Source organism: Dermacentor andersoni, chromosome 4 (genome assembly GCF_023375885.2).
Source record: "Dermacentor andersoni chromosome 4, qqDerAnde1_hic_scaffold, whole genome shotgun sequence".
NCBI lineage: Eukaryota > Metazoa > Arthropoda > Arachnida > Ixodida > Ixodidae > Dermacentor > Dermacentor andersoni.
Window position 1 is genome coordinate 70,196,567 of NC_092817.1, and position 19,251 is coordinate 70,215,817.

The window sequence follows — 19,251 nt, forward strand, 5'->3', positions numbered from 1 at the left end:
CGCCAGGTGAACCGCTTGTTCTGCCGTGTGGCAGGAAAGGCAACTGCGAACCTATTATCAGCCCCGTTGCCGATGCTGCGTTATCGAGGAGAGCCAGTTTGTAGACTCGTGCCGGTTTCGGCGAGTCGCCGTGGTCCGCGATGTGCGAAAGAAGCGAATAGCCTCTCCGACGGATCCTCGTTACTCTTTCCACGTAAGTTGTACGCTTGCTGCTGCTGCAAAACCACGCGGCTAAACCGTGCTGACGTTGCTGTCCTTTCAGCTTGTCCCGCAACGGCAAATATTTGTCGAGGGCGCAGAGATAACGAGATACAACTAAAGAGTTGAACCGCTGCTTTCAATAAGAAGAAAGCAATGTGATATTACTTTCTCCCTTTCTTTCATAATAAGATGCTGCAGAAGATACTTAAGAAATCGTCACAATTATTTTTTGATGAAAATGTATTGTCACTGCGTGAAGTTATGTAGCCTGAGGCATATTGGAGTTATGTGTACTTCCGCCAAACGGTATGTCTTGAACCTACAATAGTGAAAGCGAACTGATTTGTAGGTATTTTTGAACTAAATATTCTCTTTCCTTCTTTCTTTCTTTGATACGACATGCTTCTAATCATAGTACGTATTTGCTGGTTTCCTTATTGCGGACGAGCGGCGCTGGACTTCATGACGTGCTACTGATTGTGGGCTCGGGCCGTAGATTGGTGCGTTGTGTGTATATCAATATGAAAATAAACTGAAGGTGTTGTTTCTGGAGCTATAGATGACTGTAATAGTATTGCAGCCACTCTAGCGCTTTTGCGAAGAGACATCAAGACCGGCATTTCCAAATGAATCAGGTGGCAAGCCCGTACGTATTAAGGATATCGTAGTGAAGTTGCCGTATTTGAAGTATGTATTGTAAGAGTGTATATAGCTCTTAGGCGCCCGTTCCTGAGGCGAGCGTCGGCGTAAGCGAGCGAACGAGCCCAGCGAAAGACGAGAGCGAACGCGGAGCGTAGCGGTAGATGGAGAAAACTACGAGAATGAAGAGAGCGCGAGGAGGAGGGCGCAGCGGGGCCATCAGGAGGAAGGCGGAGGAGGGTATAAGAGTGAGAAGAAAAGCATAGTGCTGCTCACGAGGGGCTTTGCGGCGATGACTACGCGATGGCTCCAGAGTAGCGCGCGTCGTCTGTATGGAAACAAAGCGCTGCATGAGGGGAGGTTGTCTGCGGCGGCTGCTGTGAATCGCGCCCACGCGTTTCCTCTCGCGATCTCCCAATTAGCGAGGCCGTCGTGCCACACTTCGCTCCGTTTGCAACGTGCCGCGCGAGGCAGATTGTCCGCGCCAGCCAATATATCACGAAATTAAAGCACGCAGCTGCGCTCAAATTTCGCACTAAGGAGTATCGTAATCGTCGGTGAATTTTTTAGATAACTCCGCATCCCTTTAAAACACTTACGTGAAGCAGCCACCACATTGTTTTTTATAATTTGCGTTTTTCAAGAAATAACATGACGTGCCGTAAGTCTTCATATCCCATAAAATGCAATTCATGAAATGATATGGAGTTTTCATATAGTGTATACTCGAGTGTAATGAGGGCAAACGGCTATCACTGCTTTAGTTACTTATGAGATGCTGTGGAAGATATTGGAAGAATGTGTGACAACTATTACTTTTTGATGAAAGTGAAATGCTACTTACTGAAATTATGCGGCCTCAGATATGCCGGATGCTTTCTTCTTTTTAAATCATACGGAATTTTTAGTAGTCACCTGTGGCAGATCGCACAATTCTAATCATTGAGCTGGATTACCCAAAGAGGCGGTCATTACATGCACGAGAATTCGAAAAGCATAATCAACTATTTAGGAAAAACGCTACTTAATTTTTAGATTAATTACTTTAGAGCACGTATTGCAATTTACGAATTGTAGCCGGTGAGTTCGCAAGACATACATTGATACATACATTGATGCCCCACTTATAACGAATGTTCTGGATTATTCCAGTTTCAACATAGTCATTCCCAAAGTGAGCGACGAAATGCATAGGCGTTACAGTAACTTTCGTGCTTCAGTGCATAAAACGGCGGTTTATTGAAAAGGTAAGTGCAATAATAGTGCATTTTTACCCCAAGTTTCACAGCGCATATCTCGAAATCCGTGCTACCCATAGAAGTCGTTACAAGTGGATATGCTTTGCAAGCAAACCGGTTACAATTTGTAAATTCCAATGCGCGCCGCAAAGTAGGGAAATTAAAAGTTAATTGGTGGAATTTCCCAAATCGGTCAATTATGCATCTCGGTTTCTCGTGCGAGTAATTTACTCCGCTTCGAGTAAGGTAGTTAAAGGAATGCGATTACGCTATATATAACAAGCCGTTTCTTAATATTTCGTATATTCGAAGAAAAGAAAAAGAAAGGATATTGATGTATTTTGCCGTAGAAAGGTGTCTGAGCACGGCTTCAACTCAGAAATAGTGCGTTGCAGCTGCGGACCGCTGATTTGCAGGTATTTTTAAACTAACACTAATTGCCTTGCGCGCTTAACCGAGTACTGAAATTTTCGTCGTTGAACACTTACTGTGCTGCTGAATCACTCCTTATAGCCCTAACTGAGTTCATAAATATTAACTGTTGGGAATTTTCTTTGTCTGTTAGTCGATTGTGTTAGAAATTGAATAAAGATGTCCTTCTTTCCTACGCCTCAGAAGAACCCACCATTCCGGCTCTTAAGTCAAAAACGATAGCAGCAACTTTGCAAGCATTATTTGGCTCTGTAATGTGCGCTGACAACACTTAATTGAAGTCAGCGTTAGATTAATTAGCTCACGCCGGAGACTGTTTACGTTGAACTGGTTTGCCTAGCGGCCTAATAACAAATTCTTTCGACATCAGTAACCACCAGATACGTGACATCAACCATTTTCCCACCTCCTTTGTGTCTATTACTAATACGAGAGACATTTAAAATGCGCTTGGAGTGCATGTCGTGACGCGATACCTATATTTGTGCTTGCAGTGCTTGATGCCCCCATTTTCTTCTGTAACGCCCTACGGGCTCTGAAAGGATTTAAATAAATAAATCACGGATTCATCTGACCATATTAAGGAGGTGACGCTGATCACAACATTCAATTTAGGTCCAATGTACTGCGCTATTAATTTAATCACCGTTTCAATTACCAGAAATGCCATGAGGTTCACTAAAACACTATGGAAACAGGAATCAGAGCAACAACTAGATAAATACCAAAAAGAAGAGAAGATCACAGGCACTGATCGTCTCCGTGATCGTCTCTTCTTTTTCTTCCCTTTCTTTGTTGCCTTTGTCTAGTTGGTGCGATGACAGATCAGGAACATGTACCAACTCGGCAAGTTCTCGCCACTCGAGGAATGAATGTCTCGATTTGTTTTACTGCGTACTCTGTTGAAGCTCATATTGGATTATGGCAATGTGATTAGCTCGTGACTAGATGTAAGCCCACATTGGATACTGTTATTCGCAAGATATTCAATACTCATTCTGCTGAAATAGTTACTTTGTGATTGCAACTAATTATTCTTTTTAAAAAACCATTCGGTGTGGAAGAAATTTCGCTAGAACCCATCTCACAATGAATGTCGAAATTAATGCGATTGACATTAAATCAATGTAGCTACACACCGTATTGCCACCGCCAAAGCGCGTCATGCATGAGGCGCGTACTGCAGCCCGACTCATCTAACGCACTTCCCTCTTAAGGTCCTTGTTCCCTCTGGACACGCAGTGCCGTCTTGCGGCGCCGCCACGAAGTTCCCGCGGGGCCTTCGAAATGCGTGGCGCGCCGGTGCGTGCGAACGCTGAGAATTGTTCCCTCGTTGCGCCCGCGCGTTCATGGCGCTGCGCTAATGCACCGGGCTGCTGTGCCTGAGAAACCTGTGTGACGCAGGTTCGATTCGGTCCAGCACCGGAAATATTATAAAGGATTTTTTTGTCATTGAACAGTGGCGTGAGAGAGGTTAGATACGGGCATACATACATGCGCACATATAGACTTACGGCAGAAAACTGGGCTATAATCGGATTTATGATTTCAGCGTCTTCCCTGTCCAGTTCTCTTTTACTCTCAAGATATTTTTCTGTTTGTTCCGGGGCGCTGGAAATGCATTAGTTAACACACACAGACGTACTGCGAAGTGGGTGAAGTTTCCCAAGAATGTTAATGTCGTTAAAAAGATAGGACTATTCCCACCGACAATGTTCTGAGTGAACAATGAGCAATAAGCGGTATTCCTCGTGAGAAGGGCTTGTGATGCAATATCTTCCTGCAGATAATTTCACTCGATAACACGATTTACGGCCGTTATCGGAACTCGCAGAACAGCTTTATTATGAAGCTCGCATGACGTAGTACCCGCATAGGTGCGCTTTTCAATCTTGCATTTGTATTGTGGTGGGATGCATGCGTGAGTTGTCGGTCACAGAGTTTGAGCGGGTCGTTCTGGTAAGCTCGCTATTGTTTACCGTCTCTATCAATTTCCAAACAAGGCATATAGGTTCCCCGACTAGTGAGGTAAACATTGCAAGAAGCGTGGCCGTAAAACATACCGCACCCGACGCTGTCGCGTTGTTCCCGTTGTCTGTCGCGTTGTTCATTAAAATGGACGCGCCCAACTTAACCCTGCAAATGCCTACAAGAACTTGTGCGAGCAAATTTTGTCCACCTAAGCCGAGCACGCAATTTTCTTTGCCATCGTTGCAGGTCCTAAACGTGCTTTGAGGGGCGTTATACCAGCACTCGAGCAGCCTATCAACTCATATCAACTCTCACTAGGAAGCATATCAACTCTCGCGTTGCGAGGCCACTTCACCGACTTTACTGTGTCGCTTGTGGCTGGATTTCGTTTCCACTGATGCTTATTCTTTTATTGTCCGAACGACTGACAGTGTCACGTCCAGCGCTTGCGGTGCGAAGAGAGAGAGAGAGATTGGCAGATGACAAGGCGCGCATGGGTTGGAACAAGCACCATCAATAACGCAACCCGGTTCTTACGTTCTTATGTGTTCTTACGAAGGTGTGCTAGTTCGATTATCTTAGCAGTATGCACTCACATGGCAACTAATGAGTCCTGACTAGAGGTGAATGCCCTTTGAACTCCCGACATGCCGCGCGAATAAATAATTTCGTACATATCTCGCTATCAGTACAACGTCAGTATGGTGATAAATATAGAGGTGATTTTGACTCAGATCACTATTTTGACAATAAGAATAACGAGGCATCATTCAGATCATCCTACTAAATTTAGTTGAGCGGTTCGTTTATAACTGGTGTGAAGCAAGGAGAAGCCAGGTATGTTTATTGGGAGGCACTGTTATAAAGTTCGCTGTCCCTTTCGTGTTCAGTGACACAGAGGCAGTGAAACGAGTGTTGAAAAATTAAGGTAAATACATTCAGTTCAGGGGCGCTATAACGTAAAGCTATTCCAAACTTTTGTATTCTAATTCTGCAATCAGTCCTCCATGATTGGTAAAAAAAATTTCGTGCCGCCTGCACTTCGCCTGTCTCTCACGAGACGTCACGTAAACGGCGAAAACGCCCCATGTGATATGATATGTGCACACTGATTAGGCATGATTAGACCAAATGAAAGAAAAGAATAATTAGTTCTGTTTCGACGCCTTTTTAGCCATAAAACTCTGCCATTGATCAAACGTTTTCGGGCTGCGTTCACTTCGCCTATCTGTCACGCGACGTCACAAAACCGCGAAAACTCGCCGCGTCAAAGTCACATGTACGGGTTAAAGACGCATTAATATGTCGATCAAAGCTGAATCTTTCTCTGAATAGCCGGAGACTTCCCCGTTCCTAAAGGAATAGAAGATGGCTACCAAACGATTGCTCTGGCACTAGCTACTCGGAGCGGCCGGGGAGCATGGATTCATTTGCGTATGACAAACATTTTTTTCCACGGCAGTATAACGTTATCGGGCCCTTCCGGCACGTATCCGTCATCACTTTGCCAACTCTTCTTTGCTGAGGATCCATTCTGGCGGCGTTTTTAATGTTCCATTGCACGCCGTCGCGATTTCTGACTAGACACTGCAACCTAAGTAAGGGTAAGTGGGTCAATCGCAGACTCTGGCACCATTCTCTTCGGCCGGTTATCTATACTTTGATTGTTTTGGCTCGGCCCCATCGAACCCTTCTCCCCTTAAGCTTCCTCCTCGCCTCTTGTGAGCAAATTTGATAATGAGATCTGCTCAATGTATGCAATGCTATTCGCTTTGAAAGCAAAAGAAAGTGACATCCTATAAACGAGGAGCGCGTTTGATTGAGCTTTTCAAACAATCCTGTGGGTTACCACCCGGTGCTTGCGTCAGTGGCTACGTAAATTTGACATCAGGAGATTGGAATAAAAACGGATTTGAATAGTTTTACGTTACAATGCCCCAGTAGTTTTTCAAAGTGAAATCAGACATATGATGCTATTGTTGATGTAACTATAGGTGAACCCTGTGAGAACCGTAGCCGCGCTCCTAAATGACAATTCTTTCTAAGAGTACGCGGGACAAAAGACATCTCTGTGACGCTCTGCTGGACCCCGTCACTCAACCGGCAGACAGCACTGCATGCAGTAGCAGCGGAGACGGTGTTATAAGAACTTTACGTAGTATATATTTGGTGCTTTGCATTGATTTTGTTTATATTCTTTACAACCAAATGAAAAGGAAATAATATAGAGATTTAAAAGCTAATATCCCTTGTGCTTTCCTTGGATTCATTGTCTGTTGACCATATGGGGTCGTAACTAAAGAAAAAGAAAGTTGCAGTCTCGCAAATAATACGGAGCAGTGACTCAATAGTTGGAGCAATGTTGTGCACAGTAAGCCTTAGACTTCTTGCGGTATCGGCTTGAGTAAACATTCGACTAAATCAGTGCGAGCAATCTTCTTTAAAGAGGAAGAAAATTTAGTCAGTGATGCCTCTAGTCTGAATTGATTTAGTTTGTGTAGGCATCGCCCACCGTATGGTGGAGAAGCATATAGAGACACTGCTAATAATTGCTTCCTCCTCTTTCCTATCCTGACTTTCGGTTTCTTCCACTGGCTTTGTTTTGGGGGGAGGTAAACTTGAAAGGATAATTTATGAAACTACAGTGTTTTCGTTTAATGCACCGAGGCAATGCAAGCCAAAAAAAAAAAAATCTGCATACTTCGGGCACTCTAAGCACATATATATGATGCAGCTCAAGTAGCTTTAGACACCATTGCTTACCGAGCATCTCACAAGAGATCACAACATTGCACTGAGATGCGTCGAATGTGCGGGGGGTCCACTGCTATCAATTTAACAACAACAAAGAAAAAGATCCATGTAATTTCACGTTCAAGGTTTAATTAACGTACTTGCAGAGTGTCTGCTTTTTCAGACCGCAGAAACAGATGTACTTGAGTTGACAAGGCGTGCAATGTGCAATGCATGAACAGCCGGTTCCTCACAGTGCCCATTTCATATGGTTACTTCTTCGTACTTGTTCCGTTTCAGGTACTCTGCACTACTGAGCAAAGTCATGAGGGTGCTGGCAGTACTTTACACGCTGTTAGGTATGTTGCATGCTGATTTATCGCACGGGCTTATCAAATGCGATGTAAATTTTAGATAACCAGCGCAAGAAAAAGAGAAAAGAGATGGCTACTTCAGGAAAGAAGAGTACTATAATTCGGATGTGGTAATGAGGCAGAAAGAGCTTTATGTCGTTTTTTTATTCCCAAGTCTGACTGGTATCAATGTTGGCAAAGACGACAGGCATTTAGCTTTGCTTGTAATCGAAGAAGCATCTGGCGCTTTTTACACAGTGTTTCGGACTAAATTATTCGATGCACTGCTATAGCTGGCCGCCAAACGCAGGAACAGACTCAATGACAATGCTTCGAAGCTGCGATTTCAGGTTTCAACCTTAGAGATCTATGCAAGATTGTTGACAGAGAAATATGCAGTATCCGGTTATAAACAACGCTTTTGGTATTCAGAATTTTCTTGTGAGTTAATAGCGTGCTGGTGCTGATTCTCTTTGTAGCCTGAATATTCTTTAAATTATGCGTTAAGGCATGCTCAATTTGCAATACCAGTATACTTAGCTTTCTCAGACTAATGCGCATTCTGAAGAATCACAGAGGTGTGCAAAACAAGGACTAACTGTGCATGTCGCCTTTCCCTTTGTACCTATTTCAAGGCATGTCTGTTTTAATGCAAGCGTTTACATGACGTGTATTGATGGCAAAAATAACGGATTCCGTGCGGCACTCGAGGGTTATGTAAAATGCGCATGAGATAGAGATTTTACTCTGACTATGGCACCCATTTCTAGTGAATATGAATTTGGTGTCATGACCACTTATCCTAAGACACTTGGAAAGAGCGAATACACGGCCTTCTCAAGCTCTCCAGCCTCTGCTGAAGCTATTTTTACAATGACTGCACTTTGACGACAAACATTTTAATTACTTAGCATGCTCACTGGCCATAACGTTCGCCCAACTTTCACCAAATTCGATCTTGGTGGCAGTTACAATTCTGTCGGTGCAGTGGGATAAATTCTGCGGCATTCATAAAACACACCTACAACGTTCCGGAGTGCTTGGATGCGTAGTTTACTGCATAGGTTGTAATTAACCTACATGCTTTGTACTTCTTCTACACGTTACCCGTAACCTTTCCCTTATTTTCACATAATATAAGCTACGTATACGTTGTTTACTTCACTGAAGACACAGAGTGAACCGACTGCGAACCTCGTATAACACGTGAAAAAAATGGAGAAAACGAGGGTTGAGTATTTGTATACAAAGTTCGGAATTATGCCAGAAACGCTAACGTTTCGCCAGACATTACACTTAACACGCGCCCTGTTTTCACCAAATATAAGCTCGGTGGTACGTAGAGTTATGCGGGACATTGAGAAATATAGTTGATAACGCGCATAAACGCCTTCGAGCACTTGCTTAATGAGTTTTTCGCAAAGCCCACAATGAACTGATGCTCTGAAAACTTTGCCCACGCATGACGCATAATATGTCCATTGTTCGCTCAGAATATCGACTTTGTGTTATTACCGATAAAAAACTCAACTAGGCTGGAGCAGACGCTGTCAGAATCCATGACGTCACGGGCCATTTGGTGTGGGAACTTGAAGGCAGTGTTGCCACCCGTGTTTCGTTTTCGCGCCTTTTCTGGCTTACCAAGCGTCGTCTCGCGGTAAGAGTATTTCTTTTGTATTGCCCCCGCCCCCTCCAGAAAAGTCTTGTGGGGGGTGGGGAGCAATTTTAAGACCTACGGTGTTCGATCGTCAGGCTTCTGACAACAAACGATGTAGGATATATAACCGTGTCCACCGTGTTATGCTAATATTTCTTTTTCGTTGAACAGCTTGGCTAACGCTGCTGGGACACACGGTATGCGTGTATGCTCAAATACTGTAGGAAACGTTTCGTTCAGTAACTCACCTTCGTTGTTGATGTTTCGTCTCTTCTTTTTGTTTCACTCTTGTACGTGTTACGCTTATGTGTGCTGAAGTCTCTTATTATTTACTTACTTATTTTTCTAAAAAAAAAAGCGTTTTGTTTTTTGTAGAATTGATATGGAGCAACTGGAGAAGCATACCGATTCCAATCTCTCCAATCAGGCCCCAATATAACGCTATAGGCAGGGCGGCTAAAGCTATTATAGGCTTACCCGCCTACCGTTCCGGGCGTCTTTCGTTGACCATTGGAAACAGGGAGCGCCGTACTGCGTTCCTGCTGCGAGCCTTCGTCACCTTTGCGCCCCACTGCCGACGACGAGGACGAGTACGCGGAACTGAGTCCCGCGGAGGTCGAAGACGTGAACAGAGCCTTCAGGCGCTTCCTCGACGGAGCGGCGGCGTACTCCAGCGACGACGGCGCAGCGTCAGCTCCCATTACGATCGCCGGTCTGGTGGGCGTCTTTGAAGTTGCCCGGAACCTGGCTCACCTGCGGCCGCGCTCACCCCAGGTACACCCGTGTGCTCGTGCAAGAAACGGGAAACTCTGTGCTCTTATATCGCATTGGATTACGGAAACAACGTATACTCCTTACTTAGGTTATTCGTTAGCCCCCATAGATCTGCAATAAATTGAAGCAAATAAGGCTTTTAGTGGCATTGTAATGCGCTAGATAAAAAAAAAAAGTAATGTTTTTACCTCCACTGCACTCTTATTATAATTTCTGATTTCTTAATTTGAAGTGGGTTGTGTAAAAGCAATGCTTCCCAACGTGAAGAGATTAAAAAAAGAAGCAATGCTGTAAAACACTGCTAACGGTCGACTGGAACGTAAGTTAATGCTCGCTAAGGTTGCAGGTGAGAGACAGGAAGTCACCATTGCACGAAATGGTGAGATGGCATGCATTCTTCAGGCCACAGCGAAGCGTCTCGAGGAGCTTAAAAAACTTGTCTTTAAGCAGATGTCACATGCCTCGTCTAGGATTCGAAAGCGACTCGGTGGTACGTAACGTAACGCAGCGTAGCGTAAACCTAAAGGCGCAATACGTAAGACAAATCGCGATGAAGCGAAACTATAAAAAAACATTGATTGAATAAAAAGGAATCACCCCCCACTACGCGCAAACTATTTTGCATGATTCCGCCACGTTGAGGCCGTCGACCCAAGCTTCCTGATCTACACGAACGCCAAAAATGGAAGCGGTAGACCTTCGGACGAGCCTGCGAGAGAGCCCGTCGTTACTTTGCGCCACGACGGGGACTTCGGCGCCGTGGCCAAGCACCTGGACCGCGACCAGACCCTCTATTTCGTTGTCCATGGCTACCGCAGCAAGGGCTCCGCGCATTGGGTGCAGCGAATCAAGGACGAAATACTCGCCGTGGTACGTACACCCTTAGCGTGCGTGCTTGACAGGTGGTTCTCGGTGAAATTCAAGGACTATGCGTATGCAAAAGCCTGTTTCGGTAACAACGACTATTTTGTCTCACTTAGCTTTCTTTCTATCTGAAAAATCTGCAAAAGCAGGTCTAATAGCCACCGAAAGTGGCCGTCATCACATGACATTCCAAGCCTGTAGCTAAACCTATACCTCCAGTTACCATTGAGCGTCGTATTTATCAATGTATTATACGATAAGTATTTTTGCTTTCTCGCTTCTTTGGGTTGTTGAAGACGGAAGACATTCGACGTTCTGTTCAGCACACTCCGCCTCTTAATCATAAAACCTACAACTTTCCAAAATCCATCGACGCGCATACTCTCTGTCTAAAGATGCGTAGATCGTACGCACGAAAATATAATAGGTTTATTTATCATCCGAGGACGGCTACAGGGGACATTCATTGCTATTGCAAACCTAGCTTAGCTTGGCCCTCTTCCAAGTAGAGGCTGAATATATCGTTAACTTCCGCTATAATCCCCAAAATATTCGAGGAACCATAGTTTTGCTACAACCAACGTATATTTTTGCAGCTGAGACCAAGATCGCGGGTTTTACTCCCCACCGCGACGGCCGCATTCCGATTGACGCTGGCTGGGAAGACACGCTCGTGTACTTTGATTTAGGTGCGCGTTAAAGAAGTACAAGGGATCAAAATTGATTCGAAGCCCTCCGCTTCGGCATGCCTCATAGCGGAAAATCAATCAATCAATCAATCAATCAATCAATCAATCAATCAATCAATCAATCAATCAATCAATCAATCAATCAATCAATCAATCAATCAATCAATCAATCAATCAATCAATCAATCAATCAATCAATCAATCAATCAATTGATCGATCGATCAATCTCAAATTTAATTACATATATTTAATGAACAGTAAGTCACCTAATTAAATATTTGTTTATCAACGTATACTCAGACCAGGTTAAAGCGTTACCTTGCAACTCAAGAGAACCTTATCGATCCCTCGACTTCTTGTACGGCCCGCTCTCCGATCGCAGGAGGACGCCACCGTGGTCGTCGTGGACTGGTCGCGGGCCTCGCGGGTCGCCAACTACAGCCTGGCCGCGCGCAGCACTCGCACAGTGGCACGGCTCGCGGCCACCATGGTCAAGACGCTGGTGGACGCCGGCGTGCTGGTCCCCTCGCGCATCCACTACATCGGCCACAGCCTGGGTGCTCAAGCGGGGGGATTCTTCGGGCAGGACGTGCTCGCGCTCACGGGATCCAAAGTGGGAAGAATAACGGGTGCGTACGTGGGCGTGACGCCGTTTCCAATGGGCGGCTGAGCGTCTTGCTATGGCGAATTTACCTCACGGTGTGCGAATAAAGAAAGAAAGAAAGAATGAAAAAGGGAGAAAGAAATAAAAAGAAAGAAAGGCTGCAGGACATCTTGTGACAACTGCAATATGGGGAAAGGCGATAAGTGACTTCAGCATGCAATTTATTTGTTGGTTATGAATACTTAGGTCAGGCGCTCTCTGGCCTAAAGCTAAGTGAAATAAATTTCAAATAAATATTTTTTTATCGTAAAGGAAAATAATATCGGCGACACGTTTAGTAGCGTTGCCAGAAATTCATTTCTAGTGCTGTTTTCTAACTTGTTCATAATCAGTTCATTTCATAACCAGTTTATTAATAATCTGTTCATTAACAAATGGTAGCTCTATATAACGTTATTATATAGACTTTCTTTTTTCATTATTATATATATTTATACAGTGTCTACGAAGTGTTCTTGAAATACAGAGTGTATATAACTTTTGATCAAGAAACCTGTACATCTGGATACGTGTCTATCACCAGACAGCTCAGTTTTCTCAAGGGATGTGCGATGAAGTGGCGGGCTTTCGCATACCCTGCGTGCAGGCCTCGACCCGGCCGGCCCGTTGTTCGAGTACTTTGACGCTTACGTGCGCAAAGAGCACGCTGACTTTGTGGACATCATCCACACCAGCATGGGCATGGGCTTCAACTTCGTCCGCGGTCGCCTGGGCATGACCACGGAATCGGGCCACGTGGACTTCTACCCGAACGGGGGAAAGCACCAGCCCGGATGCAAAAGCCTTGGACGTAAGTCTCAGACGCTGCCTAAAAGCCTTCTGTTCGGGAATTTTGCGTGTCTACTCGATCGTCTTCGTCTTTCCGAGTAAGGTGGGCCCGTCTTGGACGATTGTTCAATAGTGAACTTGGCCGATTCCGGTGGCAGTGTAATGAAAAGTGGGCGCATCTCGGAGGCAGTGTAATCGGTGATGTCGCGTGGATTACGTGACGCGTTGTTTGGCTTCCCGCGTGCTGCTGATTTGCCTCGCAGGCACGGAAATCGCTATGCTGTAAAAGAGTGTTGCAGAATATGAACAGTCTTAATGCATTCAATTAACCGCTTCATACAGATTTCAATATGGGTGCTGGATATGCACAATTTATTTTTATACCTTTGCCGCTTGGTGCGCATGCATGTATACAGTGTGCAATTGAATTTCTATGTTGGAAACGCGCGCGGAAGATGTATTCGTATGAGCGATTTCGGCGCATAAGATTTAAATTAAATTAAATTATGGGGTTTTACGTGCCAAAACCACTTTCTGATTATGAGGCACGCCGTAGTGGAGGACTCCGGAAATTTCGACCACCTGGGGTTCTTTAACGTGCACCTAAATCTAAGTACACGGGTGTTTTCGCATTTCGCCCCCATCGAAATGCGGCCGCCGTGGCCGGGATTCGATCCCGCGACCTCGTGCTCAGATCTGATAAAGGCACAGATCTGTCTATGGTCAGGAAGAACACAAATTCAAGACAGAAACTACAAATACTTCCGCTTTAAGGGAAGATTTAGCTCGGGGGCTCCCATCTAAGTACGTTGCAAGGTATAGATAGTTTTTCTAGGCAACGACTCCAGTGATTTTGATCAAGTTTGGTGCATTTAAAAGAAAAGGTTAAAACATCGTCACATTAGGAAGCGAACTTTTGATCTTTTTTATAACAGTTGTTGAAAATCGCAACATATTGAAAAAAATAACCTAACAAGTTTACAACTCTGTAACTCAGCAATGAATAATGATATCACAATTTTGTAAACTGCGTATATTAATGCATCTAAGGCGGACAATATTTACCTGTTATAAACCGTTCTGAAGAATATCCACTATTATGTGAGTCGGGCTTTTGCAATACCCTTGTAAACACCGTAACAAATTCACGTTACCGGTAAATTATTATATACAGCTTGCTGCTTTAGTATATCAAACACATGCCGTTTACAGAAGTACGATATCCGTTTTGGTACAAAATTACAGATGAGTAAACCTCGTGCTCGTATTTTTTGATATCCGTTACTGAAATGTTAATCTGCAGTTCCTCATATTCGGTTTACGCTGCAATGCATGCTTTAAAGCTAATGAGATGCGCATACTGAAAAGGCTGGCTGCCTGTAGAAAAAAAAGAAAGGAAATAAATAAATAAATAAATAAATAAATAAATAAATAAAAAGAAAAGCAAACTAATAAACACTTACCCGCCCCAATTTTTGCACGAACAGGAGCATTTGCGAACAGCCTCCCCCCCCCCCCCTAAAACGACCACTTACTAAAATTCTTTACAAACAGATGCATTCCAGCCTAGTAGTTTAAGAGGTTCAAAGCGTGAACCGAGACAAGACGCACACTAAAGAGCTCAAGTTGATCAGAATATTACCAGCGTGTCCTATAACCAGTGTGATGTTTTCAGAGGTAGAACCTCACATATTTTTTGTTTGCTTTTAAATTTCGGAGAAAAGGTGTTTTGTGGGCTAATTCAAGTGCTGAACTTGTCCGCATTCTGCCTCAGCCTTAGATCCCTCCACCTCGCCCCCACCTTGCATGCTCTCTTTCGCCGACACACTCAGTGTACGGTCGCCTCTCTTTAGTCTCTCCACGTGCTTTCTTTTCTCTCTCTATTGTAGAGTTCATTGACCACGCAGTGAGCAACCACGCAACTAATTCTCTTTTCTCCTTTCTCTTTTCTCATTCACTCTCCCCTACAATAAAAAAAAAAAAGGCCTGGACTGCTCCCACTCCCGTGCCACACTGTACTACGCCAACTCGATCCGTACCTGCAGCTACCCGGCGCTGCCTTGCTACGACTACGGCGCCTTCGAGAGCCGCCGGTGCACGTCCTGTGACCGGACGCCCTGCGGTGTCATGGGGCACAACGCCAGTGCGAACTTGCGCGGAAGGCACTTTCTCAGCGTGTCCTCCCAGTACCCGCACTGCCCGGGCGGAGCCGTGACACGAACCGCTTCTCTAGTCCTAGTTCTCTCAACGCTTTTCAGTGTGTCCACGAGGTTTATTTACCGCTAGACAATGAGACGGTTCGCGAGACGACGATGGCTTACATTGCGGCTGTGGATGTGCCGGAGCAGGGGTAAAGCTTTAGGGCTCGTAATGTGACTAGGAGAGTGAAACAGGTCGCATTAATTTCAACGTCATTTTCAACGTCATTTTCAACGTCATTTTCAACGTCATTTTCAACGTCATTTTCAACGTCATTTTCAACGTCAATTTCAACGTCGAGATTACGCGACAGGGCCGAGTCAACATTGTTATGATGAAAAGGGGGCTTGAGAGGTGGGAAATGTGATTATAGTTATTGCGACGACGTCTACTGGATTCAGAGATATTTCATGGTAACGTAGCGACGTTACTGCATTTTCAGGGTGCGTAAAAATTTCCACAGGCCTACTACTTTCTCTTCATGGAAGGAATACTGGATGAATACGGTATTTTTACAACTGCAATCTAGTTTGGTAAAAAAGTAAAACTAGAACATTACTGCAGCGCAACAATTAGTTCGGCCTACATTAACCCCTTAACTGCCTTGACAAATAAAAAAAATAATTGATAGTGCGGTAGTATTTTAAACCTGCATGTATCGCGCCAATTTAAATATATATATAATACCAGGGATACCTATTGTATTTTTACTATGCTTGTTGAAAAAAGAGATAGCAAACGTCACTGACTGCGGTTTATTTGTCGAAATTGGAAGAAACGGCAGATATACACATCTGCAAAAATGGCGGAAAGTTCAGGACAAGTTAACTCGTCGTTCGGCACCATAGGACGCTCACTGCGAAGACGAGTTACCTTGTCATCGATAGCGACGGGGTTAAGTCATCTATTTGTCACCCATCTGTCTGACGGTATTTCTTAATTAAATATACAGATAAATCAATGTGGCCCACGTAGTACTAGCTAGTGAAAAGTGTGAGAAATGCAGTCGTCACAGGGTCACATGAATTGCAGTAACTGACTCGACTATCGCAGTGCACTTGTATATATGAAAAAGGAAGTTATTTCTTCCCTACACAAGTCCTGCTCTAAAGAAACAGCGGGATCCCATACATCCCCATGGCTAGGGCAGTGGCGAATGTCCCAAGCCGAACTAAGAGGCTAAAATTGTTAAATTCTTGCTTTTAGCTATATATGTAACTTCGTTAACACAACATACGCACCTGTCGCTCACGAAGAACTAGTCGCCTTTGTTAACTGTGATACAAAGAACTATCTTCGCCGCAGTTTTCACATTTATAAATAGTGAGCAGCAACATTTATACACCTTTTATTATTCTAGGGTGAAATGTGTGTTTTTTTTTAATCACTGATTTAAACAATCCTGTAAAATGCACGAGCTGAGCTTTTTTTTTTCTGTGCTGAAATGCCGCTCATATATGCAGAATGACTTTCCATACCTTGGTCCATTTCTTTTATACAACGGTTCAGGGAATGATAAAGTGGAGAAATAAAAATGTTAGAATAACAGCAGTATTACTTTACAAAACTGTTGATTGAATCTTGGTTGTTAGAAAAAAATTTTTTGCATGTTTGTGACTTCGCGGTTGAGTTTACTCTCGCGATCGCTCGAAATTACAGCAATGGGACCAAATTTCTTCTCATGGGATTTATTTGAGAAAAAGGTAATTTCCTTTTTTATTTCATAGGTTGCCTGGACTGGATTGCGGTTACTTTCCCGTCACTGGCATCGAGGAAAGTAAAGTTATGTTTGAGGGAGCCAAACTGTGTCACTCAATGTAATCTGATTTTTAATGGTCAGGCGATGAAAAAAGAAAGATGTTACTTGAACATTGTACACTAACGGCTATCGAACAGTCATTAGCGCAATACGCTCATGTTCTTTTTTAGAAATCCAGCGCCGGGGAAACAACCTCTAGCTGCCCCTTAATCTACTAACCTCTAACTACGCCTTAAAAGTGCTTCGCCGCAAGAAAATTAACCGTAAGGAAAAGTGAGCTATGTTGATGAAAGATGTTGGTGAACGAGGCCACGAAGGAACAGCTAGAGGTTAATTGCGTACTTAGAGGTCTCGTTACTTTCAGAGAAGCATTTCGAAAATGTTATATAGTAATTTTAGAAGAAAAAAAAGGAAAGAAAAGAAAAGTGACAACTCGCCCGCGTATGCTTCGCTATAGCGTACGATGCGCACCGCGGTGTGCGAAGAAAACATCCCGTGATATTTCAGTAAAGTCTCTTCTTTGTCCATGTTTTTTGCGACTACCTTTAAAATCGTGAATCCTCAACAACTCGCTCAGCCTGATTAGGCTTCAGAACGCGAACTTATCTACGTCTTCTGCTCGAACACTTTAATTCGAGTTGTAACACTTGCTGAGGCTTCCTGCAACACATGTTCAGAGAACTCGTTTGACTTGTCAGTTGCAAAAAAGAAACGACAAAAAGACAATAGAAAAGAAAATTAGGACAAAAGACAGAAAAAAAAATGAGAACCCTCAGCCTGTACATAAGCGTGCACAGAAAGTGCTCGAGCTAATTATACGAGTTAAGCGTAATTTCTGCCCAACTCGTAGCGCACTTTTGTTGGTTATCGCGGCGCGAGAACGATAAAAAGGTGCTCCTCTCTCGACTTCCTTTATTTTCTTTTTTCGACGACAGTTGTCATATAGAGTATTATTTTATATGTATGTCGAAATATTTGTGTTTCACATGTATTGATCCAGTGCTTCGGTACATATTTTGTCGTTGACCTAGCAATCACAGTGGATGTGGCACTGCAGTCAAATCCGGACGACTACGGGATATTTCCGAGTGCGGGTGTGTGCGTGCGTGCATCAGCATTGCTGTTATCGCTTTAACGTTCCATGTCATTATGATTGTGTGAAACTATGTTTTGTGTGACGTTCATGTCTCTCTCTGTGTGACGCATGTTCCTGTGTGCAACACATGTGATTGCGTCTGACTGTGTCGCACATTAATAAACTCGGCGTGACAACGGTCACGCCGATAGTCTCAGATAGTCCCGTGTTTCCTCATTTCTTTCGCTTACTTCTCTGTAACGTACTTTTTTTTCTCTCCCCAGTATAGAGTAGATAGTCAGAGTATATATATCTAATTAGTCTCCCTGCCTTTTCTTTTCTTATCTATTGGGCCACTAACCACACGTCCCGGTCACCAATTTGTGGGAGGCGGTGCGAAGAGGTAGCCGCCGTAGCCACGGTTTATTTAGGCCGGCAAGCCATGCGCCGCGGGATCTCTGGAACGGCCGATACCGCGGCCGCTTTGGTCGAGCGCGCCAGTGTGTTTTATTGTCGTGCTACCTGCACGTGAGCCGACTTCTTTCTTACCAGCTCTGGAGGCAACAGCAGCACCGCTACAATCTGTTTAGTTATTATAGCTGCGCCAGCTTTCTATTCCGTTAGTGATCAACTTTATTGTGAGGCCACGAACTACGAAGCCCTCCTGACTCGGCGTCTTGTTCTATTGGCTATTATTTTCATTATATCTTTAACGTAAGCGTACTTCTTCTAAAGAAAGCGCATTATTATACACCAAACACACAGCGATATTGTCGATTAATAGTCCTAGCTGTCCCCATAGCGGCATAACGGGCCAGAGCAAATTGTTTCAAGAACAATACTTCCGAGTGCTCCCCCCCCCCCCCTCTGTTTTGATGAGGCCTTCTCTTTCCGGGTCGGGTAAAAAATAAATAGTTTTCTTCATTTTCGCATCCATAACCAGCTTCATGACACATCGGGCTAAATTTAATTTCGGCTCGTGGAACCTTCGGACATAAACTAACCTACTTGGGTAGTTAAAATATAGGAGTCAAAAAACGAAATAATGAAAGCGTTGTAAACTGCAAATCAGGACGTTATGATTTAGTCGCTTTCACAACAGCGGCATGGTGATGCAAGATTGTACATTTCAGTTGCCGTTTTTCTATGAACGTTAGGTTTCGGAGAACTGCATGATTACTAAATAAAAGCGATGTGGTAAGGGCTGTTGTGACAAGGGCTAAGTATCACTTTT

At 44.0% G+C, this 19,251-nt stretch overlaps 1 protein-coding gene across 1 annotated transcript; it reads left to right on the plus strand.

Moving 5' to 3' along the window:
- Window positions 1-88: 88 nt before the first annotated feature.
- Window positions 89-18,238, plus strand: LOC126536275 (pancreatic lipase-related protein 2-like). The gene is made up of 7 exons (XM_050183173.3): window positions 89-193; window positions 7,515-7,573; window positions 9,745-9,998; window positions 10,641-10,868; window positions 11,935-12,181; window positions 12,803-13,006; window positions 14,969-18,238. The coding sequence occupies exons 2-7, from the start codon at window positions 7,540-7,542 to the stop codon at window positions 15,268-15,270; spliced, it is 1,269 nt and encodes a 422-aa protein (XP_050039130.2). The 5' UTR covers window positions 89-193; window positions 7,515-7,539; the 3' UTR covers window positions 15,271-18,238.
- The last annotated feature ends 1,013 nt before the right edge of the window (window positions 18,239-19,251 follow it).

Bases quoted from the DNA above. Each gene is read 5' to 3' on its own strand.
- LOC126536275 (XM_050183173.3), top strand. From the start codon at position 7,540: ATGAGGGTGCTGGCAGTACTTTACACGCTGTTAG. The intron at 9,999-10,640 runs GTACACCCGTGT...CGCCACGTTGAG, and splicing joins TGCGGCCGCGCTCACCCCAG to GCCGTCGACCCAAGCTTCCT. The intron at 10,869-11,934 runs GTACGTACACCC...CTCCGATCGCAG, and splicing joins AGGACGAAATACTCGCCGTG to GAGGACGCCACCGTGGTCGT.